This window comes from Oncorhynchus masou, chromosome 19 (genome assembly GCF_036934945.1).
Source record: "Oncorhynchus masou masou isolate Uvic2021 chromosome 19, UVic_Omas_1.1, whole genome shotgun sequence".
NCBI lineage: Eukaryota > Metazoa > Chordata > Actinopteri > Salmoniformes > Salmonidae > Oncorhynchus > Oncorhynchus masou.
The window spans coordinates 6,863,059-6,889,725 of NC_088230.1; the positions used below are offsets into that span (position 1 = coordinate 6,863,059).

A 26,667-nucleotide genomic window follows, 5' to 3' on the forward strand; every position below is an offset into this window, starting at 1 on the left:
AATTATGATTGATTGTTTTTATAAGATAAGTTTAATGCTAGCTAGCAACTTACCTTGACTTGACTTGACTTACCTTGCATTTGCGTAACAGGCAGTCTGCAACGAGAGAGAGGCAGGTCGTTATTGCGTTGGACTAGTTAACTATAAGGTTGCAAGATTGGATCCCCCGAGCTGACAAGGTGAAAATCTGTCTTTCTGTCCCTGAACGAGGCAGTTAATCCACCATTCCTAGAACATCATTGAAAATAAGAATGTGTTCTTAACTGACTTGCCTAGTTAAATAAAGATTAAATAAAAGTGTAAAAAAAAGAAGGAAAAAAAATACAAATAAAAAATCGGCGCCCAAAAATACAGATTTCCGATTGTTATGAAAACTTGGAATCGGCCCTAATTAATCGGCCATTCTGATTAATCGGTCGACCTCTTGTATGTGTGTCTGTGTGTTGTTTAATGCCGAATTCATGACTTGCGATCAAAGGCTTTTGGAGAAATCAAATACACTATACAGTATGAATGCCCATGATTTGTTGATGTTCGAAAGGCAGGTGTCCAAGTACAAGTACTGTGTAGTATCATGTAAACTCAGCAATAAAATAAACACCCTCTCACTGTCAACGGTGTATATTTTCAACACATTTAACAGACACGAGGTATGTGGCAGGTTCTACAGTCTATCACGGATTACAAAAAGAAAACCAGCCCCGCTGCGGACCAGGATGTCTTTCTCCCAAACAGACGAAACAACTTATTTGCTCTCTTTGAGGACAATACAGTGCTACAGCCCGCTACCAAAACCTGCAAATTCTCCTTGACTGCAGCCGACGTGAGTAAAACATTTAAATGTGTTAACCCTCACAAGGCTGTAGGCTCAGACGGCATCCCCAGCCCCGTCCTCAGAGCATGCGCAGACCAGCTGGCTGGTGTGTTTACGGACATATTCAATCAATCTTTATCCCAGTCTGCTGTTCCCATATGCTTCAAGAGGGCCACCATTGTTCCTGTTCCAAAGAAAGCTAAGGTAACTGAGCTAAACGACTACCGCCCAGTAGCACTCACTTCCGTCATCCTGAAGTGCTTTGAGAGACTAGATCAAAGATCATATCACCTCCACCCTACCTGACACCCTAGACCCACTCCAATTTGCTTACCGCTCCGATAGGTCCACAGACGACGCAATCTCAACCACACTGCACACGGCCCTAACCCATCTGGACAAGAGGAATACCAATGTGAGAATGCTGTTCATCGACTACAGCTCAGCATTTAACACCATTGTACCCTCCAAACTCGTCATCAAGCTCAAGACCCTGGGTCTCAACCCCGCCCTGTGCAACTGGGTACTGGACTTCCTGACGGGCCGCCCCCAGGTGGTGAGGGTAGGTAACAACATCTCCACCCCTCTGATCCTCAACACTGGGGCCCCACAAGGGTGCGTTCTGCAGCAGCACCTCTTCAATCTCAGGAGACTGAAGAAATTCGGCTTGTCACCAAAAGCACTCACAAACTTTTACAGATGCGCAATTGAGAGCATCCTGTCGGGCTGTATCACCTGGTACGGCACCTGCTCCACCCACAACCCTAAGGCTCTCCAGAGGGTAGTGAGGTCTGCACAACGCTTCACCGGAGGCAAACTACCTGCCCTCCAGGAAACCGACACCACGCGATGTCACAGGAAGGCCATAAAGATGATCAAGGGCAACAACCACCCGAGCCACTGCCTGTTCACCCCGCTATCATCCAGAAGGCGAGGTCAGTACAGGTGCATCAAACCAGGGACCGAGAGACTGAAAAACAGCTTCTATCTTAAGGTTTCAGACTGTTAAACAGCCACCAATAACATTGAGTGGCTGCTGCCATACATGTAAAAAATGTATCACTAGCCACTTTAAACAATGCCACTTAATATAATGTTTACATACCCTACATTACTCATCTCATATGTATATACTGTACTCGATACCATTTACTGCATCTTGCCTATGCCGTTCTGTACCATCACTCATTCATATATCTTTATTTACATATTCTTCATCCCTTTACACTTGTGTGTATAAGGTAGCTGTTGTGAAATTGTTAGGTTAGATTACTCGTTGGTTATTACTGCATTGTCCGAACTAGAAGCACAAGCATTTCGCTACACTCGCAATAACATCTGCTAACCATGTCTATGTGAAAAATAAAATGTGATTTGATTTAGATATTTGTATGAACATATTAAGATTCAACAACTGAGACATAAACTGAAGTTCCACAGACATGTGACTAACAGAAATGGAATAATGTGTCCCTGAACAAAGGGGGGGTCAAAATCAAAAGTAATGGTCAGTATCTGGTGTCGCCACCAGCTGCATTAAGTACTGCAGTTTATCTCCTCCTCATGGACTGCACCAGATTTGCCAGTTCTTGCTTTGAGATGTTACCCCACTCTTCCACCTAGGCACCTGCAAGTTCCCGGACATTTCTGGGGGAAATGGCCCAAGCACTCACCCTCTGATCCAACAGGTCCCAGACGTGCTCAATGGGATTGAGATCCGGGCTCTTCGCTGGACATGCCAGAACACTGACATTCCTATATTGCATGAAATCACACACAGAACGAGCAGTATGGCTGGTGGCATTGTCATGCTGGAGGGTCATGTCAGGATGAGCCTGCAGGAAGGGTACCACATGGGGGAGGAGGATGTCTTTCCTGTAAAGCACAGTGTTGAGATTGCCTGCAATGACAACAAGCTCAGTCCGATGATGCTGTAACACATCTCCCTACACCATGACGGACCCTCCACCTCCAACTCGATCCCAGGCCTCGGTGTTACACTCATTCCTTCAGCGATAAATACGCACACCATGTGAGACAAAACGCGACTTGCCAGTGAAGAGCATTTTTTGCCAGTCATGTCTGGTCCAGCGATGGTGGGTTTGTGCCCATAGGTGACGTTGTTGCCAGTGATGTCTGGTGAGGACCTACCTTACAACAGGCCTACAAACCCTCAGTCCAGCCTCTCTCAGCCTATTGCGGACAGTCTGAGCACGGATGGAGGGATTGTGAATTCCTGGTGTAACTCGGGCAGTTGTTGTTTTCATCCTATACCTGTCCCGCAGGTGTGATGTTCGGCTGTACCAATCCTGTGCAGGTGTTGTTATACGTGGTCTGCCACTGCGAGGACGATCGGCTGTCTGTCCTGTTTCCCTGTAGCCCTGTCTTACGCGTCTCACAGTACGGACATTGCAATTTATTGCCCTGGCCACATCTGCAGTCCTCATGCCTCCTTGCAGCATATCTAAGGCACGTTCATGCAGATGAGCAGGGACCCTGGACATCTTTCTTTTCGTGTTTTTCAGAGTCCTTATGAAGGCCTCTTTAGTGTCCTAAGTTTTCATAACTGTGACCCTAATTGCCTACCGTCTGTAAGCTGTTAGTGTCTTAACGACCGCTCCACAGGTACATGTTCATTGATTGTTTATGGTTCATTGAAAAAGCATGGGAAACAGAGTTTAAACCCAATGAAACAATGAAGATCTGTGAAGTTATTTGGATTTTTACAAATTATCTTTGAAAGACAGGGTCCTGAAAAAGGGACGTTTCTTTTTTCCCCGAGTTCAGTATCTCACCATGTAGTATCTCTCTCACTCCCCTCTCTCTTCTCTTCTCTTCCCTTTCCCTCTCTTTTTCCCTCTATTTGTATATTAGTGACCATGTTAACCATCCACAGCCCAGACTGGATCCCATTACCCCAGAGTCTCTCTCTCAGCAAACATACCAGTGCTACATGTTGAATTCTGCTCCTGTGTCGCTTGGGTTGTTGCTGGCTGGGGAAGGATCGGCTGGGCACTGCGCCTTGTGAATCCATGCTGGGTCACCTTGACGTCTGCGTCTTGGTATGGATGGATGTTTAACTTTAGTAGACCGTGATGCACATTGTTTGGATAGCTTTCAATACCATACATTGGCAAAGCTTTTTATTTTATTTACATAAAAAATATTTTTCACCTTTTATTTAACCAGGGAGGCCACTTGAGAACAAGTTCTCATTTACAACTGCGACCTGGCCAAGATAAAGCAAAGCAGTGCGACAAAAACAACAACACAGAGTTACACATAAACAAATGTACAGTCAATAACACAAAATAAAAGATTCATAGAAAAATCTATGTACAGTGTGTGCAAATGTAGAAGAGTAGGGAGGTAGGCAATAAATAGGCCCCAGAGGCAAAAATAATTACAATTTAGCAATAATAATGGAGTGATACAGTGAAGTCGGAAGTTTACATACACCTTTAATCACAGTTTTTCAAAACTCCTGTCGTAGGTCAGTTAGGATCACTACTTTATTTTAAGAATGTGAAATGTCAGAATAGTAGTAGAGATAATGATTTATTTCAGTTTTTATTTATTTCATCACATTCCCAATGGGTCAGAAGTTTACATACACTTAATTAGTATTTGGTAGCATTTCCTTTAAATTGTTTAAATTGGGTCAAACGTTTTGGGTAGCCTTCCACAAGCTTCCCACAATAAGTTGGATGAATTTTGGCCCATTCCTCCTGACAGAGCTGGTGTAACTGAATCTGGTTTGTAAGCCTCCTTGCTCGCACACGATTTTTCAGTTTTTATGCTGTTGTCCTTAAGCCATTTTGCCACAACTTTGGAAGTATGCTTGAGGTCATTGTTCATTTGGAAGACTCATTTGCGACCAATCTTCAACTTCCTGACTGATTTCTTGAGATATTGCTTCAATATATCCACATAATTTTCTCATCTCATGATGACATCTGTTTTGTGAAGTGCACCGGTCCCTCCTGCAGCAAAGCTCCCCCACAACATGATGCTGCCACCCCGTGCTTCACGGTTGGGATGCCGTTCTTCGGCTTGCAAACCTCCCCCAAACATAACGATGGTCATTATGGCCAACAGTTCTATTTTTAACAGACCAGAGGACATTTCTCCATGTGCAGTTGCAAACCGTAGTCTGTCTTTTTTATGGCGGTTTTGGAGCTGTGGCTTGTTCCTTGCTGAGCGGCCTTTCAGGTTATGTCGATATAGGACTCGTTTTACTGTGGATATAGATACTTTTGTACCTGTTTCCTCCAGCATTTTTACAAGGTCCTTTGCTGTTGTTCTGGGATTGATTTGCACTTTTCGCACCTATGTACATTCATCATCTAGTAGATTCCTTCCTGAGCGGTATGGCGGCTGTATGGTCCCATGGTGTTTATACTTGTGTACTATTGTTTCTACAGATGAACGTGGTACCTTCAGGCGTTTGGAAATTGCTCCCAAGGATGAACCAGATTTGTGGAGGTCTACAAAAAAATGTTGAGGTCTTAGCTGATTTCTTTTGATTTTCCCATGATATCAAGCAAATATGTACTGAGTTTGAAGGTAGGCCTTAAGATACATCCACATGTACACCTCCAATTGACTCAAATGATCAGCAGCTTCTAAAGCCATCATTTTCTGGAATTTTCCAACCTTTTTAAAGACACAGTCAACTTAGTGTGTGTACATTTCTGACCCACTGGAATTGTGATACAGTGAATTATAAGTGAAATATCTGTCTGTTAACAATTGTTGGAAATATTATTTGTGTCATGCACAAAGTAGATGTCCTAACCAACTTGCCAAAATTATGGTTTGTTAACAAGAAATGTGTGGAGTGTTTGAAAAACAAGTTTTAATGACTTCAACCGAAGTGTATTTAAACTTGTGACGTCAACTGTAGATATGCAGATGATGATGTACAAGTAGAGATCCTGGGGTGCAAGAGGAAAAGTAATAATATGGATATGAGGTAGACGGCTGTGCTATTTACTGGCTATGTACAGGTACAGTGATCGATAAGCTCAGACAGCTGATGCTTAAAGTTCGAGAGGGAGATATAGGCAGCTTCAGAGATTTTTGCACTTTGTTCCAATCATTGGCAGCAAAGAACTGGAAGGAAAGGAGGCCAAAGTACGTGTTTGCTTTGGGGTACCAGTGTAATGTACCAGCTGGAGCGCGTGCTAACGGTGGGTGTTGCTATGGTGACCAGTGAGTTTAGATAAGGCAGCGCTTTGCCTAGCAGAGACTTATAGATGACCTTGAGCCAGTGGGTTTGGCGACGGGTATGTAGTGCGGGCCAGCCAACGAGAGCATAGAGGTCACAGTGGTGGGTAGTATATGGGGCTTTGGTGACAAAACTGATGGCACTGTGATCCAGCTTGCTGCATCCAGCTTGCTGAGGAGAGTGTTGGGGGCTATTTTGTAAATGACATCACCAAAGTCAAGGATCGGTAGGATAGTCAGTTTTACGAGGGTATGTTTGGCGGCATGAGTGAATGTAGCTTTGTTGCGAAATTGGAAGATTCTAGATTTAATTTTGGAATGGAGATGCTTAATACGAGTCTGGAAGGAGAGTTTACAGTCTAACCAGACACCTAGGTATTTGTAGTTGTCCACATTTTCTAAGTCAGAACCGTCCAGGGTAGTGGTGCTTGTCGGGCAGAAGGGTGCGGGCAGCAATCGGTTGAGGAGCATGCATTTAGTTTTACTAGCATTTAAAAGCAGTTGGAGGCCATGGAAGGAGTGTTGTATGGCGTTTAATCTCGTTTGGAGGTTTATTAGCACAGTGTCCAAAGAAGGGCCAGATGTGTACAGAATGGTGTCGTCTGCGTAGAGGTGGATCAGAGATACACCAGCAGCTAGAGCGACATCGTTGATATATACAGAGAAAAGAGTCGGCCTGAGAATTGAACCCTGTGGCATCCCCATAGAGACTGCCCGAGGTCCGGCCAACAGGCACTCCGATATGACAAACGGAACCCTTTCTGAGAAGTAGTTGGTGAACCAGGCGAGGCAGTCATTTGAGAAGCCAAGGCTATTGAGTTTGCCGATAAGAATGTGGTGATTAACAGAGTCTAAAGCCTTGGCCAGGTCAATGAATACAGCTGCACAGTACTGTCTTTTATTGATGGCGGTTATGATATCGATTAGGACCTTGAGCGTGGCTGAGGTGCACCCATGACCAGCTCGGAACCCAGATTGCATAGTGGAGAAGGTGCGGTGGGATTCAAAATGATTGGTGATCTGTTTGTTAAATTGGCTTTCAAAGATTTTAGAAAGACGGTGCAGGATGGATATAGGCCTATATTAGTTTAGCTCTACAGTGTCTCCCCCTTTGAAGAGGGGGATGACTGCGGCAGCTTTCCAATCTTTGCCGATCTCAGACGACACGAAAAGAGTTTGAATAGGCTAGTAATAAGGGTTGTAACATTTTCGGCTGATAATTTAGAAATAGAGGGTCCAGACTGCCTAGATTTGGGTGAAGAATAAGCGGGGGGGGGCAAGTTGCTGCAGAGGGTGCTGAGATGTTGGCAAGGGTAGGGGTGGCCAGGTTGAATGCATGGCCAGCTGTGGAAAAATGCTTATTGAAATGATCAATTATTGTAGATTTATCAGTGGTGAAGGTGTTTCCTATCCTCAGTACAGTGAGCAGCTGGGAGGAGATGCTCTTATTCTCCATGGACTTTACAGTGTCCTAAAACTTTTGGGAATTAGTGCAGCAGGAAGCAAATTTCTGTTTGAAGAAGCTAGCCTTAGCTTTCCTAATTGACTGAGTATATTGGTTCCTGAAAAGTTGCATATCGTGGGAGCTATTAGATGCTAATGCAGAATGCCTCAGGATGTTTTTGTGCTGGTCAAGGGCAGTCAAGTCTGGGGTGTCCCAAGGGCTATATCTGTTCTTAGTTCTACATTTTTTGAATGGGGCATGCTTATTTAAGATGGAGAGGAAAGCACTTTTGAAGAGCAACCAGGCATCCTCTCCTGATGGAATTAGGTCAATATCCTTCCAGGATACCCAGGCCAGGGCGATTAGAATGGCCTGCTCGCTTAAGTGTTTCAGGGAGCATATCCCAGTTTATGTCACCTAACAGTACGAACTCTGAAGATAGATGGGGGGCGATCAATTCACATATGGTGTCCAGGGCCCAACTGGGGGCTGAGGGAGGTCTATAACAAGCGGAAATGGTGAGAGATTTGTTTCTGGAAAGGTGAATTTTTAAAAGTAGAAGCTCAAATTTTATGGGCACAAACCTGGATAGTGTGACAGAACTCTGCAGGCTATCTCTGCAGTAGATTGCAACGCTGCCCCCTTTGGAAATTCTATCTGGTCGGAAAATGTTATAGTTAGGGACTGAAATTTCATGATTTTTGGTGGCCTTCCTAAGCCAGGATTCAGACATGGCTCGGGCATCCGGGTTGGAGGAGTGGGCTAAAGCAGTGAATAAAACAAACTTAGGGAGGAGGCTTCTGATGTTAACATGCATGAAGCCAATGTTTTTACGGTTACAGAAGTCAACAAATGAGAACGCCTGGGGAATGGGAGTGATGCTGGGGGCTGCTGGGCATAGGTCTCTCTCTACATCACCAGAGGAACAGAGGAGGAGTTGGATTTGAGTACGGCTAAAGGCTACAATAACTGGTCGTCTAGTGCTTTCGGAACAGAGAGTAACAGGAGCAGGTTTCTTGGCGCAGAAGAATAGATTCAAGGCATAATGTACAGATACGGGTATGTTAGGATGTGTGTACAATGGAGGTAAGCCTAGGCATTGAGTGATGAGAGGTGTTATCTCTAGATGCACAATTTAAGCCAGGTGAGGTCACCACATGTGTGGGGAGTGGAACATAAGGACTAGCTAAGACATATTGAGCAGTGCTGGAGGCTCTAAAGTGAAATAAGCAATAAGCAAAAACAGCAATAGACAAGGCGTATTGACATTAGGGAGAGGCATGTGTAGCCTAGTGATCATAGGGTCCAGTAAGTAGCTAGGTGAGCTGGAGGCATGGCGATTCAGACAGCTAGCAGGCCGGGGCTAGCAGATGAGCCTCAGGGGGACGTCACAACAAGAGTCTGAAACCTCCTCGTGCGGTTACGTCAGTAGACCAGTTGTGATGGATCGGCTAGGCTCCGTGTCTGCAACAAAGGGTCCAGCCAATTGGCAGAAGAGGTATTGAAGGCCAGGAATTATCTGATGGAATTTTTTGGCTAGCCAGGAGAAGGACCTAGCTCGAGGCTAGCTACAGGCTAACTGGTGCTAGCTTCGGGACAGAAACCCCCTCGGACGGTTATGTCAGTAGACCAGTCGTGATGGATCGGCGGGGCTCCGTGTCGGCAGCAAAGGTTACAGTACAATTGGCAAAAAAGGTAATTGAAGCCCAGAGATTGCTTGATGGAATCTCTTCAGCTAGCCGGGAGATAGACCTAGTTCGAGGCTAGCTCCAGGCTAACTAGTAGCTAGTAAGCTGGCTAGCTTCAGAAGGGGGTGCCGGTTAAAAAGTGTAAATATAACAGATCCATACCACATTGGGTAAGGCAGGTTGCAGGAGAGTATGTTCAGTCCGTATATGGAAAATTAGATTTAAAAAATAATATATACTAAATATATGAGAAGAAAAAATGGTATATACAAAGGACGGGACAAGACATCGCCATCTTGGATATATAGAAAAGCTATTGGGAATTTGGGAACGTTTGTTGCAAAGACTGAGATTTGCTGATGGAGTTTTCCATAGTTTGTGTAGATGTTTCGTATCAGGGTCTTTGTTTCCTTTTACAAAATGGAATGCTCAATTACAATCTATTTACTGTTTTTATACAACCACATGAATTAATCAAGCTTGATATTTTCTGATGAATAAACATATAAACTACATATGGGTAGCTAATGAGAAAAATAACAGTTAGGTTTGATGGCACCTCCTACCGTGCTGCAACCTTCATCTGTATCTCAGCCAGTAGCACTACCATGTGTCCCATGACACATGAATCCTATTAACCCATTGGCCACACAAACACACAAATACAGAAAGAGAGACACCTACACTCACCTCCCTGTAACCCCTGGCTGTGAGTCAGTTGAAGGAGTTATCTGAGGGTCAAGGAACATCAACGTCTCTTCCTGTGTGCACCCAAGCCCTTCTCCCCCATCTCTCCCTTCCTCCCCCATGTCTCATGTTCAACCCCATCTCTGCCTTCTCTACCTTCCTCCTTCATCTCTCCCTTCTTCCCCATCTCCCTCTTCCTACCCCATCTCTCCCTTCTTCCCCATCTCCTGTTCTCTCCCATCTCTCCAATCTTTACCTTTCTCCCCCTTCCTCCCCCATCTTCCCACCTCCTGTTTCTCTCCATCTCTCCCATCTCTACCTTCCTCCCCCATCCCCCCCTTCCTCCCCCATATCTCCCTCCCTTCCTCCTCCATCTAATTTCTCCCTTTCTTTAATCACTGTTATCCATGACCTCTGTAAATTGGCCTCAATTATTGAGTGTCATATAAGAAAGAGGGCTGTTCATCAAAGACCATCATGGCTCCAGTGTGAGAAGATATATACCATAGATGTTTCTACTCCAAACAGCCATAGAACTTATATCCATAGCATGAAACCAAAGAATCCATCCATAGTTTAAGTCTGTGTGGGCTGTGTTCAGTTGTGAATGCAGCCAAAATGGCTCTGATTTAGGTGACAATGAACATGGGACTAAAGAAGAACACATAACTCCATGGAGGCTCAGTAGATTCCACCGCTCCTGTCGTTGTGGGTGGTGTGGGTGGATGGCAGCTGTCTGTTTTTACGAGCATGTGCCCTGGAAGAAATTAGTTCCAATCCCGATGCACAGAGCAAATGAGAAACACACAAAGGGGGTCGGTCCTGAAGATGAACGACAGGGAGGATCTATCTATCGTTTCCCCGCCCTGGAATGACCTCAGATACCTCTGCACGACAAGCCTCCCACATCATTCCTCAGCAAGAATGCATGTGTGTGTGTGTGCAGCAGACACACCTGAGGGTGTGTGCACAGTGCAGCTGTCTCCGTATTAATATACTGTAGCAGGTGATAAACTAATGTACTAAAGAAGTGCTGTAGGAATCAAATCAAATCAAATCAAATTTATTTATATAGCCCTTCGTACATCAGCTGATATCTCAAAGTGCTGTACAGAAACCCAGCCTAAAACCCCAAACAGCAAGCAATGCAGGTGTAGAAGCACGGTGGCTAGGAAAAACTCCCTAGAAAAGCCAAAACCTAGGAAGAAACCTAGAGAGGAACCAGGCTATGTGGGGTGGCCAGTCCTCTTCTGGCTGTGCCGGGTAGAGATTATAACAGAACATGGCCAAGATGTTCAAATGTTCATAAATGACCAGCATGGTCGAATAATAATAAGGCAGAACAGTTGAAACTGGAGCAGCAGCACGGCCAGGTGGACTGGGGACAGCAAGGAGTCATCATGTCAAGTAGTCCTGGGGCATGGTCCTAGGGCCGCGGTTCAGTTGAAACTGGAGCAGCAGCACGGCCAGGTGGACTGGGGACAGCAAGGAGTCATCATGTCAGGTAGTCCTGGGGCATGGTCCTAGGGCTCAGGTCCTCCGAGAGAGAGAAGGAGAGAATTAGAGAACACACACTTAGATTCACACAGGACACCGAATTGGACAGGAGAAGTACTCCAGATATAACAAACTGACCCCAGCCCCCCGACACATAAACTACTGCAGCATAAATACTGAAGGCTGAGACAGGAGGGGTCAGGAGACACTGTGGCCCCACCCGAGGACACCCCGGACAGGGCCAAACAGGAAGGATATAACCCCACCCACTATGCCAAAGCACAGCCCCCACACCACTGGAGGGATATCTTCAACCACCAACTTACCATCCTGAGACAAAGCTGAGTATAGCCCGCAAAGATCTCCGCCACGGCACAACCCAAGGGGGGCGCCAACCCAGACAGGATGACCACATCAGTGAATCAACCCACTCAGGTGACGCACCCCCTCAGGGACGGCATGAGAGAGAGCCCCAGCAAGCCAGTGACTCAGCCCTGTAATAGGGTTAGAGGCAGAGAATCCCAGTGGAAAGAGGGGAACCGGCCAGGCAGAGACAGCAAGGGTGGTTCGTTGCTCCAGAGCCTTTCCGTTCACCTTCCCACTCCTGGGCCAGACTACACTCAATCATATGACCCACTGAAGAGATGAGTCTTCAGTAAAGACTTAAAGGTTGAGACCGAGTTTGCGTCTCTGACATGGGTAGGCAGACCGTTCCATAAAAATGGAGCTCTATAGGAGAAAGCCCTGCCTCCAGCTGTTTGCTTAGAAATTCTAGGGACAATTAGGAGGCCTGCGTCTTGTGACCGTAGCGTACGTGTAGGTATGTACGGCAGGACCAAATCAGAGAGATAGGTAGGAGCAAGCCCATGCAATGCTTTGTAGGTTAGCAGTAAAACCTTGAAATCAGCCCTTGCTTTGACAGGAAGCCAGTGTAGGGAGGCTAGCACTGGAGTAATATGATCAAATTTTTGGTTCTAGTCAGGATTCTAGCAGCCGTATTTAGCACTAACTGAAGTTTATTTAGTGCTTTATCCGGGTAGCCGGAAAGTAGAGCATTGCAGTAGTCTAACCTAGAAGTGACAAAAGCATGGATTAATTTTTCTGCATCATTTTTGGACAGAAAGTTTCTGATTTTTGCAATGTTACGTAGATGGAAAAAAGCTGTCCTTGAAATGGTCTTGATATGTTCTTCAAAAGAGAGATCAGGGTCCAGAGTAACGCCGAGGTCCTTCACAGTTTTATTTGAGATGACTGTACAACCATTAAGATTAATTGTCAGATTCAACAGAAGATCTCTTTGTTTCTTGGGACCTAGAACAAGCATCTCTGTTTTATCCGAGTTTAAAAGTAGAAAGTTTGCTGCCATCCACTTCCTTATGTCTGAAACACATGCTTCTAGCGAGGGCAATTTTGGGGCTTCACCATGTTTCATTGAAATGTACAGCTGTGTATCATCCGCATAGCAGTGAAAGTTAACATTATGTTTTCGAATAACATCCCCAAGAGGTAAAATATATAGTGAAAACAACAGCGGTCCTAAAACGGAACCTTGAGGAACACCGAAATTTACAGTTGATTTGTCAGAGGACAAACCATCCACAGAGACAAACTGATATCTTTCCGACAGATAAGATCTAAACCAGGCCAGAACTTGACCGTGTAGACCAATTTGGGTTTCCAATCTCTCCAAAAGAATGTGGTGATCGATGGTATCAAAAGCAGCACTAAGGTCTAGGAGCACGAGGACAGATGCAGAGCCTCGGTCCGATGCCATTAAAATGTCATTTACCACCTTCACAAGTGCCGTCTCAGTGCTATGATGGGGTCTAAAACCAGACTGAAGCATTTCATATACATTGTTTGTCTTCAGGAAGGCAGTGAGTTGCTGAGCAACAGCCTTTTCTAAGATTTTTGAGAGGAATGGAAGATTCGATATAGGCCGATAGTTTTTTATATTTTCTGGGTCAAGGTTTGGCTTTTTCAAGAGAGGCTTTATTACTGCCACTTTTAGTGAGTTTGGTACACATCCGGTGGATAGAGAGCCGTTTATTATGTTCAACATAGGAGGGCCAAGCACAGGAAGCAGCTCTTTCAGTAGTTTAGTTGGAATAGGGTCCAGTAAGCAGCTTGAAGGTTTAGAGGCCATGATTATTTTCATCATTGTGTCAAGAGATATAGTACTAAAACACTTGAGCGTCTCTCTTGATCCTAGGTCCACGCAGAGTTGTGCAGACTCAGGACAACTGAGCTTTGAAGGAATACGCAGATTTAAGGAGGAGTCTGTAATTTGCTTTCTAATAATCATAATTTTTCCTCAAAGAAGTTCATGAATTTATCACTGCTAAAGTGAAAGTCATCCTCTCTTGGGGAATGCTGCTTTTTAGTTAGCTTTGCGACCGTATCAAAAAGGAATTTTGGATTGTTCTTATTGTCCTCAATTAAGTTAGAAAAATAGGATGATCGAGCAGCAGTAAGGGCTCTTCGGTACTGCACGGTACTGTCTTTCCAAGCTAGACGGAAGACTTCCAGTTTGGTGTGGCGCCATTTCCGTTCCAATTTTCTGGAAGCTTGCTTCAGAGCTCGGGTATTTTCTGTGTACCAGGGAGCTAGTTTCTTATGAGAAATGTTTTTAGTTTTTAGGGGTGCAACTGCATCTAGGGTATTGCGCAAGGTTAAATTGAGTTCCTCAGTTAGGTGGTTAACTGATTTTTGTCCTCTGGTGTCATTGGGTAGACAGAGGGAATCTGGAAGGACATCAAGGAATCTTTGTGTTGTCTGTGAATTTATAGCACGACTTTTGATGTTCCTTGGTTGGGGTCTGAGCAGATTATTTGTTGCAATTGCAAACGTAATAAAATGGTGGTCCGATAGTCCTGGATTATGAGGAAAACATTAAGATCCACAACATTTATTCCATGGGACAAAACTAGGTCCAGCGTATGACTGTGACAGTGAGTGGGTCCAGAGACATGTTGGACAAAACCCACTGAGTCGATGATGGCTCCGAAAGCCTTTTGGAGTGGGTCTGTGGACTTTTCCATGTGAATATTAAAGTCACCAAAGATTAGAATATTATCTGCTATGACTACAAGGTCCGATAGGAATTCAGGGAACTCAGTGAGGAACGCTGTATATGACCCAGGAGGCCTGTAAACAGTAGCTATAAAAAGTGATTGAGTAGGCTGCATAGATTTCATGACTAGAAGCTCAAAAGACGAAAACGTCATTTTTTTTTTTGTAAATTGAAATTTGCTATCGTAAATGTTAGCAACACCTCCGCCTTTGCGGGATGCACGGGGATATGGTCACTAGTGTAGCCAGGAGGTGAGGCCTCATTTAACACAGTAAATTCATCAGGCTTAAGCCATGTTTCAGTCAGGCCAATCACATCAAGATTATGATCAGTGATTAGTTCATTGACTATAATTGCCTTTGAAGTAAGGGATCTAACATTAAGTAGCCCTATTTTGAGATGTGAGGTATCATGATCTCTTTCAATAATGACAGGAATGGAGGTGGTCTTTATCCTAGTGAGATTGCTAAGGCGAACACCGCCATGTTTAGTTTTGCGCAACCTAGGTCGAGGCACAGACACGGTCTCAATGGTGATAGCTGAGCTGACTACACTGACTATGCTAGTGGCAGACTCCACTATGCTGGCAGGCTGGCTAACAGCCTGCTGCCTGGCCTGCACCCTATTTCATTGTGGAGCTAGAGGAGTTAGAGCCCTGTCTATGTTGGTAGATAAGATGAGAGCACCCCTCCAGCTAGGATGGAGTCCGTCACTCCTCAGCAGGTCAGGCTTGGTCCTGTTTGTGGGTGAGTCCCAAAAAGAGGGCCAATTATCTACAAATTCTAACTTTTCGGAGGGGCAGAAAACAGTTTTCAACCAGCGATTGAGTTGTGAGACTCTGCTGTAGAGCTCATCACTCCCCCTAACTGGGAGGGGGCCACTATATAACTCAGAGGCCTGCAAGGATCTTGCTGGGGTGTGTGTGTGTGTGTGTGTGTGTGTGTGTGTGTGTGTGTGTGTGTGTGTGTGTGTGTGTGTGTGTGTGTGTGTGTGTGTGTGTGTGTGTGTGTGTGTGTGTGTGTGTGTGTGTGTGTGTGTGTGTGTGTGTGTGTGTGTGTGTGTGTGTGTGTGTGTGTGTGTGGGGGTGTGTGTGTGGGTGTGTGTGTGGGTGTGTGATTCTGACACCAGGCCACTCTTTAGAGAACTAATTGCCCAGAGTCCAAACACCACCATCAGAAAGTGTAAACAGTCCTTACAAGTCATGCAACGTACTTCCTATACAAGCCTAGAACTAATGAGCCCACGCCAAGAGAGAAGGCTTTGGTCGACACAGCTCAGACCAATGAATAATGAGTCTGTTACTGTATGCATTAGAAGTGGTTTCAACAGTTGCACTCACTCTCCTAGGTGTGTCATCCAAGCATTATTGCCAGCAAGACTCAAGTAGAGGTCCTCCCTTCTCTTTATGTTTAAGAACAACCCAACCACCCCCCCCCCCCTCAATTCAATTTCAGAAGTTTACATACACTAAGTTGACTGTGCCTTTAAACAGCTTGAAAAAATCCAGAAATGGTTTTAGAAGCTTCTGATAGGCAAATTGACATAATTTGAGTCAATTGGAGGTGTACCTGTGGATTTATTTCAAGGCCTACCTTCAAAATCAGTGCCTCTTTGCTTGACATCATGGGAAAATCAAAATAAATCATCCAAGACCTCAACAAACCTCAGAAAAAAATGGTTGACCTCCACAAGTCTGATTGGATGAACCAGCAATTTCCAAACACCTGAAGGTACCACGTTCATCTGTAAAAACAATAGTACACAAGTATAAACACCATGGGACCATGCAAACATCATAACGCTCAGGAAGGAGAAGCGTTCTCTCTCCTAGAGATGAGCGTATTTTGTGCAAATCAATCCGAGAACAACAGCAAATTAGCTTGTGAAGATGCTGGAGGAAACAGGTACAAAAGTATCTATATCCACAGTAAAACAAGTCCTATATCGACCGCTCAGCAAGGAAGAAGCCACTGCTCCAAAACCGCCATAAAAAAGCCAGACTATGGTTTGCAACTGCACATGGGGACAAAGATCATGTTTTTTGGAGAAATGTCATCTGGTCTGATGAAACACAAATGGCCATAATGGTCATTTAGACCATCGTTATGTTTGGAGGAAAAAGGGGGATGCTTGCAAGCCGAAGAACACCATCCCAACCGTGAAGAACGGGGGTGGCAATATCATGTTGTGGGGGTGCTTTGCTGAGGGAGGGACTGGTGCACTTCACAAAATAGATGGCATCATGAGAGAGGAAAATTATGTGGATATATTGAAACAACATCTCAAGACATCAGTCAGGAAGATGAAGCTTGGTCGCAAGTGAGTCTTCCATATGGACAATGACCGCAAGCATACTTCCAAAGTTGTGGCAAAATGGCTTAAGGACAATAAAGTCAAGGTATTGGAGTCCCTATCACAAAGCCCTGACCTCAATCCTATAGAAAATGTGTGGGCAGAACTGAAAAAGCGTGTGCGAGCAAGGAGGCCTACAAACCTGACTCAGTTACACCAGCTCTGTCAGGAGGAATGGGCCAAAATTCACCCAACTTATTGTGGGAAGCTTGTGGAAAGCTACCCGAAACGTTAGACCCAAGTTAAACAACTATAAAGGCAATACTAATTGAGTGTATGTAAACTTCTGACCCACTGGGAATGTGATGATAGAAATTAAAGCTGAAATTAAATAATTCTCTCTACTATTCTGACATTTCACATTCTTAAAATAAAGGGGTGATCCTAACTGACCTAAGATATGGAATTTTTACTAGGATTAAATGTCAGGAATTGTGAAACACTGAGTTTAAATGTGTTTTGCTAAGGTGTATGTAAACTTCCGACTTCAACTACACATACAGTATATACACACCGGACTCAACATCAACAGTGAAGTGGCAACTCCGGGTGCTGGCCTTCTAGGCAGAGTTCCAACAAAAATGCCATATCTTAGACTGGCCAATAAAAAGAAAAGATTAAGATTGGGAAAATAACAGACACTGGACAGAGGAACTCTGCCTAGAAGGCCAGCGTCCCGGAGTCGCAACTTCATTGTTGATGTTGAGACTGGTGTTTTGCGGGTGCTATTAAATGAAGCTGCCAGTTGAGGACTTGTGAAGCGTATGTTTCTCAAAGTAGACACTCCAGTCGACTTGTCCTCTTGCTCAGTTGTGCACCGGAGTCTCCCACTCTTCTTTCTATTCTGGTTAGCACTGGTTTGAGCTGTTCTGTGAGGGGAGTAGTACACAGCATTATATGGTGCCTTGCGAAAGTTTTCGGCCCCCTTGAACTTTGCGACCTTTTGCCACATTTCAGGCTTCAAACATAAAGATATAAAACTGTATTTTTTTGTGAAGAATCAACAACAAGTGGGACACAATCATGAAGTGGAACGACATTTATTAGATATTTCAAACTTTTTTAACAAATCAAAAACTGAAAAATTGGGCGTGCAAAATTACTGTATGAGATCTTTGTCCGAGATTAAATAGCTCCGCACTGGCAGATACCCATATAAATGGGCTGTATAGTGGTTCCTCCTTTAAAAGTTGCGAGCTTGCACCACTGGACTTAGAGGTACCCAGCATCACAGCTTCATTGCTCCAGACCACCACAAGGGGAAGTTAGAGCACTCAATATGCATTTGGGTGCCGAGGTTTTTATGTAACCAATCATGTCGAGTGGTTCCAATGATGAATTTTGACGCGAGCCACCCTTGCGTTTGTGACGTTCTTCAACAAAGATGGCTGACAAAATATTACGGTGGAACCAGACGTAAGTTGTTATAACGTCATAACGAGTCAAGCAAAAAATGTATAATTGAGAGGAATATATTAGTTAATGTAGAGACAAACATTTGTGCATATGTTTTGCTCATAATGTTCATTTACGAAAATTGCTATTTAGCAAGTTATCTGGCTAGCTAACAATAGCCAGCAAGCTAACGTAAACTCACCCCATTCCGTACAAATGTGCGCAACCGCAACATTCAAACGAGGTTACAAAGAAAACTAATGGGACTGTAGCGACTATGTTGACTTCAAAATTGGGGGTGTGAACTAGGTTTCTATTCAAGCGTTGGTCGACATGGTAATGGCTCTATAGTATTGGAGAAAAGTTGAAAAAACGGACCCTCCGTTACATCGTGACGTGTCATGTCATAACGTACAGCACGCATAAAGCAACTATTTATGTTTTACAATCTCTCTTCACCAGGTGTAGGACTTCTCTCATCCTTTAAAAACAAGAAATGGACAGTGACGGGGGTAAGGGGGGATACCTAGTCATTTTTGCATCATCATTGCATGCGATCATCATTCTCAAAGCAGTTGTTTACTTCTAAGATCACTTTAGCGCCGCCCTAAAAACCAGATTCAAATTCGACACAAACCTTCTAATAGGTATGTAATGACACATTATATAAACTCTTTATAGTGTTTTATTTACATTTTAGAGGCAATAAGGTGATAAGTTGGACAGATCGAGTGAAAAAAAGCAATTTTTCCACGCACATCTCTCCTTCTCACTATCACGCATTAGTTTCGCTTCCACACCCGCCATTTTTAAAAAGACCCCAAGGGGCTCATTGCCTGCTTCAATTATGCAGAAACGGGCAGCATTCAGGTCATGTAATTGAAAATGTTGGAAAGGGGAGAAATTGCGCTTTACAATGGTATTGACATTACAGGTGATCTGTAAGGATTACTTTTTTGGGGGGCTAAAATAAGGGCAATTGCACGGACCAAGGTGATGTACGAGTTTACATGAGTTTACGTTAGTGTTAGGAGAATGAATTTGTAATTCGTATTGTTTAATGTTTTAGGGACTCCTGAGAACCAGCAAACCAGGCTGTTGTCTTGTGAAACAGTAGATGTAAAGAATCTAACTAGCTAAAGCATTTACTGCAAATTGAATGTACATTCGTGTAAGCTTGCCTTGAAATGCAGCTGAAGTAACATAGCTAGCTAACTATTTAACTGTATGCCTATGGATGTGTAGCTAGCTACAGTATGTAGCCGATCTATGTATGGACCTTAAAACGTTCTGAACGTTCATACCAATCTATGAACCTCAGCTATCATAGTTGTTGTATCAACTTCAAGTCTGAATGGCATTAATGAAGCCTATGGATAGAGTGGAATATAATAACTTTATTGTGCCAAGGATGCAAGTCCTATATACAGTAGTTATTACCATGCATTAGATTCCCACATTGTAGCCTGTACATGTACTCTTCCTTAGCAACTAAAGGTGTGGTTCAGGTGTGAATCTCTGAGACATTATTTTTCAGTCATATCGAACTCCATTTCATGAATGATGCTGTGTCTGCATGTATGTATTGCAATTATACACTTCAACAGTGTTTACCACTCCTGCTCCTGGGACATCAATGATTACACATTGTGACTATGCAATAGATTAGAAACATGATTGATTTGTAATTCATATATAGAAAAAAACTATGCATATCTAACTCCCTTCATCTGCATTAATCTGAGGACACAGGATAGTATTTCAATGAGATAATTTCAACCAGTGGAGAATGTGAACGCTTTATTGAAAGAAGTTCATTATCCAGGTGTTATAAATACATAAATGCATTATAATAATATAATAATGATAATTTTAATATTATAAATACAAGTTCAAACTGTACTTAAATGCACATATGGTGTGCGTTCTAAAACGAGGAAGAAAGACAAGGTGGGGAGAGAGGTGTTGAAGACAGAAAGAGAAAGAGGTAAGAACAGCGGCAGACAGCATATGATTCATGAATTACAGTGCTACCCTAATATTCTCGCAGTTCATCACAATTGCGGTGTCTCCTAACCAGCCTTGGGCCCCCAGTTGGATCGAAAGTTATCTTAAGAGCGGGTGAGGTGGCGATGACGGGACTGGCTTCCTCACTCACATCAAAACATACCTGCAGACGAGAGACAGATGGATAGAGAGAGAGCATGATTAAGCCTTGTTTTTTTATTCTAACATGGTCAGTCATCATAATCATCAGGAGGTTAAATGCAAAACTAACCTTGGCTCATTAACTCTGGGACTATTACATCTCTGTCTGTATTTCAATGTAAAGCATCTCTTTAATAATACTTCTTGTTGACCCGACCAAGTGACATCTCACCTATGATCATGCTGTGCCCTCTGTGTCAGCCAGTTCAGATGTGGGAGGGGTTCACCAAAACAGCTCATACAACCTAGAGGATTTAGGGAGAAAGGGGAGAGGGATAAAATGAAGAAGAGAGACTGTTTGTGTGTGTGTGTGGTCTCACCTGGTGTCCACACTAAGTGGCTACAGAATACTTTATGCTGAAAAACAGACACGATGACAAACAATAGAAGATAATGTCAATAGAAGAGACTGTATGTGACACTGACACCTATCGGAGTGTACCTGAAACATTTAAATATAGAGGGCTATGTGTCTCACCACTTGGTTATTGTAAGGCTAACCCCCAGGGAAATCATGACTTTACCTTCTATTTCTACCTTACACGTTATGTTGGCTGACAATTTGTTAGCTACGCTGTCCTTACGAACCACATAGCATATCATTACAGCAGTATGTACCGGTATGTTAGCTAGCTACCTAACGTAAGTAGTTATACATCAAACTTGCCAGTATATTAACTATAGGCTAACTATCCAATGTTTAATGACTTGATTATTCCCGTCATTCTTAGCTTAGCTAAATGGTATAGCCTTTGTGCTTTCTCAATGGACATTCGGGTGCTTTCCTAAATTCGCTCTGGATATCTATATGCTGGGCAATAGAACGAGTCAAAATTCAACCAAGGCTGAAAAACGGCTTAAGAACGTTGGCTAAACTGGAATACTAGCACGAGCCCATAGCAAATGAATGGAATCGAACGTTCGCAGAGCCTGTTTTGACTGGAGTGATGCTTAGAATTCTATAAAAATGTATCCCTTTTTATTTTACCACTACAATCTGTTCGTCGGACGAAACTGGAAAAAAACAACTTAGGGAGAAAGTTAACATCCGCACCTCGATGGTGTCAACTGTGCTTATGTCTACGTAATAAAAAAAGTAGGGAAAAAATAAAAACCTCTGACTATTTCTGGTCTTGCGATCGATTACAATGGTGCATGTGTAACAGTTTTGCTTCCGTCCCTCTCCTCGCCCCTACCTGGACTCAAACCAGGGACGCTCTGCAAAAATAGACAACAGCCACCGTCGAAGCACCGTTAGCTTGGGTGCTTGACTGCCGCCGTAGGGCCAGAATGCTCAAATCAACCCTACTCCTTGGTCCGAATGTCCAGTGTGCGCTCAGAGAGGGAAACGTCTGAATTTGCAAACGGACAATTTTTCTCTGAATGGAAACACCATAATATTAATCAAATGAAATAAGCCATATACTATTACAAAAAAGGTTTTAAATTATCTGGTAATGCCAATACGGAATACTATCAAATGCTTCTCAAAGATGAACTCTGCTGGTCAAACTAGCAATAACTTGCAGTAACAGAAATGGCTGAGAATTAAATGACGTGCCACAGAATGCTGCAGCAGTACGCAGGGTGTGCCGCAGTATGACGCAACTTTGAAAGGAGGAGCCACTGTAACTCGCTCATGACGACATTCCCACACTTTATGTAGATGTGAAGGCTGCTCTATTTTTCTTAGAGGGATCGTGACGGACCGTTTTTTTTCTAGTTGGCTCTTGAAGATTGTTGTGGCTGGATATAGATTTTTATTACACCTGTGGTCTGCCTGTCTGTCTGACATTTATTAAGTACTTTGGTCACTCTTGACTTGAGTTCACTAGCCTGTGAATCTGTGCTGCCAGTGGATTTGCCATAATATGACTGTTGGACTGTAGTCCCTCTGAATATTATCACATTCTACATATCTATACCTGTTTCTTCACAGGAGAGTCCACGTATCTCGATGACCACGGACCCCCAGCTCCCAGGGTAAGACCCTTAATACAGCAGTCCCTCTTTACTTTTTATCACTCCATCTTTCTATACCTCACACTTCATCTTATCCATGCTCTCCACCCTCTTTCTCTTCTCTTCCCCTCTCCTTGTTTCTTTCCTCCATCTCTCTCTGATGTGCTGCCCTGTGTGTGTGCCAGTCCAGTCCAGGCAGGATAAGGGTGAGGTCTATGTCTGGAGGAGCTGTGTGTGAACTCACTCTAAATACCAAATACTGACAGACACACAGACATACACACATACACACTGGGGCCTTGTCTTGCCAGCTGCATCGGTCTGCCTCTATCTCACTTATATTTCTTCTCACCCTTTCTATTTCTATCTTTTCTTTTTCAACATTTACCCACAGTTTCTTTCATCCACTAGTTTCACCCTTCTACCTACCACCTGTCTATATCATTCTCTCTTTGATCCACCTCTCTTTCATTCTCTTTTTCCTGTCTCAAATCACCCCCGTCTCTCTTTCTGTGCGGTGACAGATTTATCAATCCAACTCAGAAATTGGATAATTACAGTGTCGTGTTTGTTGGTGGGAGACACATTTCTGTGTTCGTGAATGTGTCTAGGCTAGCTATATTTTGCGATGTGTTCAGAGTTTATCTGGTGTGTGTGTGTGTGTGTGTGCTTGTGTGTGAGGAGAGGTCTGGCTACGTGTTTGTTTGGAGCTGACCTTAAGGTCTGACTGTTTTGATTAATCCTGGCAACATCTGGCCCAAGTTTATATGTTATTATGTTGACTTGGAGAGGTATGTTGTAGCGTTGGCCACTAACCCAGGCTAACTTTGTGAAAATACCATGGCTTGTACTTTACCTATCTGAGCAGGGCCTGGCGTGAACTGTGGCGTAACTGTCTGGACTGTGGTGATCAGAAGCGCTGAGATGGGCCAGTAGTTTTTCCTGACCACTTGACCAGGAAACTCTGAGTTACATGGTCACATGGACAGGAATAACTGTGGATGAGAGAACTGGTGGCTGGCGCATATCAAGCTTGCTTTTGTACTGCTAGGATTTAACGGAGAGGCTGTTGGCCATCTGGAAAGGCTGACTGTTCAGTCGGGATAAGCCAAAGGCAGCCAGGAACAGCTTGTTTGTTTCCTAAGTCATAAGGATGAATACAAACTATTTGTTTACCAAAGAACACGGACACAGTAGCACTGCAATCTGTTAAATCACTGACCAGTGGTATTATAATGGAGAGAAAGGACTGATAGACTACTACTGTAAAGCCCTGTGCTCTTGTGTGGGCTATACTGGCTGGTACTGTATTACTAATTATACTTGTGGTTCACCCCCTCTTTTTCTTCCCTCCTTTCAGCTCAAAGTTTATCAGCTAGCTACCATTAGCAACCACATCAGATGGTTTATACTGGGGTGGCTAAGCCCCTAGTTTTCCCTACCCTCTGTGACGGTAACATTGCTATTAGCCACGTCTGTCATTATGTCATCCTCTCAGACAGTGATGGTAATGCTATGTTAGCGGCTAACGCTACGTGAGATGTGTCATCCTCTAATTTGCCCCTTAAACTGCAGTTGTTTGGCTATTTCTGACAGAGGCTTAGTTAAGTATACCTTAGCTGGTTATTGCAAAGCATGTTCTTAATGCAGGGGATTTCTGTTTTGAAGGTTTTTGAAAAGTGTAAAAAGGGCTAAATAAATAAAAGCAAAAGCCCTCAAACTATAAGGTTTAGTTAGTTACATGTAAGGAAACACGCAACATATGCAAGTCTCTCGTGTTTTGTGACACATTTCCCTGAAATTGGCTGTTTGGATTCATGGCATGCACACGTATGAACTTAGCCCTGTATCTTTGGGCCTGACCAAGACGAAAAACCCAAAATAACAAGTAGCGACTGTTTTCCTGTTTCTTAACATATTTTATTCCCCATTGGACAGTATTGCAATAGTTTGCTTGTGCTCTTTTTTAATTGTCTCAAATGTTCTCTGATGTCCCATTAACCGTGTAGCTCAGTGAATCCGCTCCACTCTGGGTAGGAAGGGAGAGAAGAGAGATAATCAGGCAGACAGCGCGTTAACAACAGGAAGTACTCCAGCATGTCCTGCCTGAGACATCGACATGCAGAGCAGCCAGGGACGACAATCTCTGTGCCAGCAGTGATGTAAACGCAGCACAGCCACGCTAACTCAAAACAGAAGTACTGTACACTATCCCCATGGTAGGCTGAGTTACAGGCCTGGCACTGTTTGTTTCTAGGAACTACAGTAAGTGTGTGTCAGGAAGTAGTGTGTGTGTGTGTGTGTGTGTACAGTATGTGCTTAGTCACAGTCTGCATGCTATTAATCTTTATTCATAGATTGTTTCTCAGCCATAAATGCAATAACAGTTCTACCCCAGGGAGTCCAGACAGCTCTGCTCAACATGAGAATGTTCAAAAACAATAACAAAATGCATTCTTACATCAGTCGTTGTCAATAAAACATCACAATAAGGTGCAGAGCGTTAGATTTGCCTGCTGAGGGGCAAGGAGAACCCCAGCGCCGCTAAAACCATTGACAACTGCGTGCCGTTTAAGGGATTGTTAAAGAGCATAGTCAGAACAACAAATATCCAATTATTCCATGCAAAACAATTGCACAAATCAACAGGAGGTATACAGCAAGTAACTGCATGCTTTTTATGATCAGTAAACATCAATTGATCATGTCATTTCAGATGTGTGAGGCGATCTATCAATATTGGCCACCATTAATTGGATATTTGAGTGATATAAAAGCAAACTATACCTGACAAGTATGAATGATTTATTTCAATTTCCCATCCTTTGTGGGCTCTGCCTGTCAAGCAGCAGAAGGACGCATTTGCCGTTGTACTGTTAGTGTTTCCTTTGCAAGTTACCGGTATAAACGTTGTACAGTTGGTAAACAGTGGTAAGTAGCCCTAATGTACTTATAGATGACCTGGAGCCAGTGGGTTTGGCGATTAATATGTAGCGAGGGCCAGCCAATGAGATCATCAGTGACAAAATGGATGGCACTGTGATATACTGCATCGGGTTTGCTGAGTAGCTTGTTGGAGGCTATTTGTAAATGACATCGCCGAAGTCAAGGATTGGTAGGATAGTCAGCTTTACAAGGGTATGTTTGGCAGCATGAGTGAAGGAGGCTTTGCTGCGAAATAGGTAGCCGATTCTATATTTAATTTTGGATTGTAGATGCTTAATGTGAGTCTGGACGGAGAGTTTATGGTCTAACCAGACACCTAGGTATTTGTAGTTGTCCACATATTCTAAGTCAGAACCGTCCAGAGTAGTGATACTTGTCGGGAAGGTGGGTAGTAAATCGGTTGAAGAGCATGCATTTAGTTTTACTAGCATTTAAAAGCAGTTGGAAGCCACGGAAGGAGTGTTATTGAAGCTTGTTTGGAGGTTTATTAACACAGTGACCAATGAAGGGCCAGATGTATGCAGAATGGTGTCGTCTGTGTAGAGGTGGATCAAAAAAATATCACCAATAGCAGGAGCGACATCATTGATATATACAGAGAAAAGAGTCGGCCTGAGAATTGAACCCTGTGGCACCCCCATAAAGACTGCCAGAGGTCCGGACAACAGGCCCTCCGATTTGACACACTGAACTCTATCAGAGAAGTAGTTGGTGAACCAGGCGAGGCAGTCATTTGAGAAACCAAGGCTAATGGGTCTGCCGGTAAGAATGCAGTGATTGACAGAGTTGAAAGCCTTGGCCAGGTCGATGAATACAGCTGCACTGAATTGTCTCTTATCGATGGCGGTTATGTTATCATTTAGGACCTTGAGCATGGTTGAAGTGTACCCATGACCAGCTTGGGAACTAAATTGCATTATGCAGAAGGTATGGTGGGATTCGAAATGTTCGGTGATCTGTTTGTTAACTTGGCTTTCGAAGATTTTAGAAAGGCAGGGTAGGATGGATATAGGTCTATAACAGTTTGGGTCTAGAGTGTCTCCCCTTTGAAGAGTGGGATGACTGCGGCAGCTTTCAAAACTTTGAGGGATCTCAGGCGATACTAAAGAGGGGAGAAAAGACAAATTATAGGTGTTGCAAAAGAATTTGGTGGATAATTCTAGAAAGAAGGGTCCAGGTTGTATACCTCAGCTATCTGGATTTGGGTGAAGGAGAAGCGGAGGGAGGCTTGGGCAAGTTGCAGCAGTGGGTGCAGAGCTGTTGGCCGCGGTAGGGGTAGCCAGGCGGAAAGCATGGCCAGCCGTAGAAAAAATGCTTATTGAAATGATCGTAGATTTATTGGCGGTGACAGTATTTCCTATCCTCAGTGCAG

General features: G+C 43.8%; 1 protein-coding gene across 1 annotated transcript in view; it reads left to right on the top strand.

The window, feature by feature from the left end:
* Positions 1-26,667, top strand: part of LOC135505743 (uronyl 2-sulfotransferase-like) — a 148,166-nt gene that overhangs the window by 90,910 nt on the left and 30,589 nt on the right. The window contains exon 2 of the mRNA XM_064924832.1: positions 22,327-22,370. Within this exon, the coding sequence (XP_064780904.1) occupies positions 22,327-22,370 (44 nt within the window). The remainder of the gene's footprint in view (positions 1-22,326; positions 22,371-26,667) is intronic.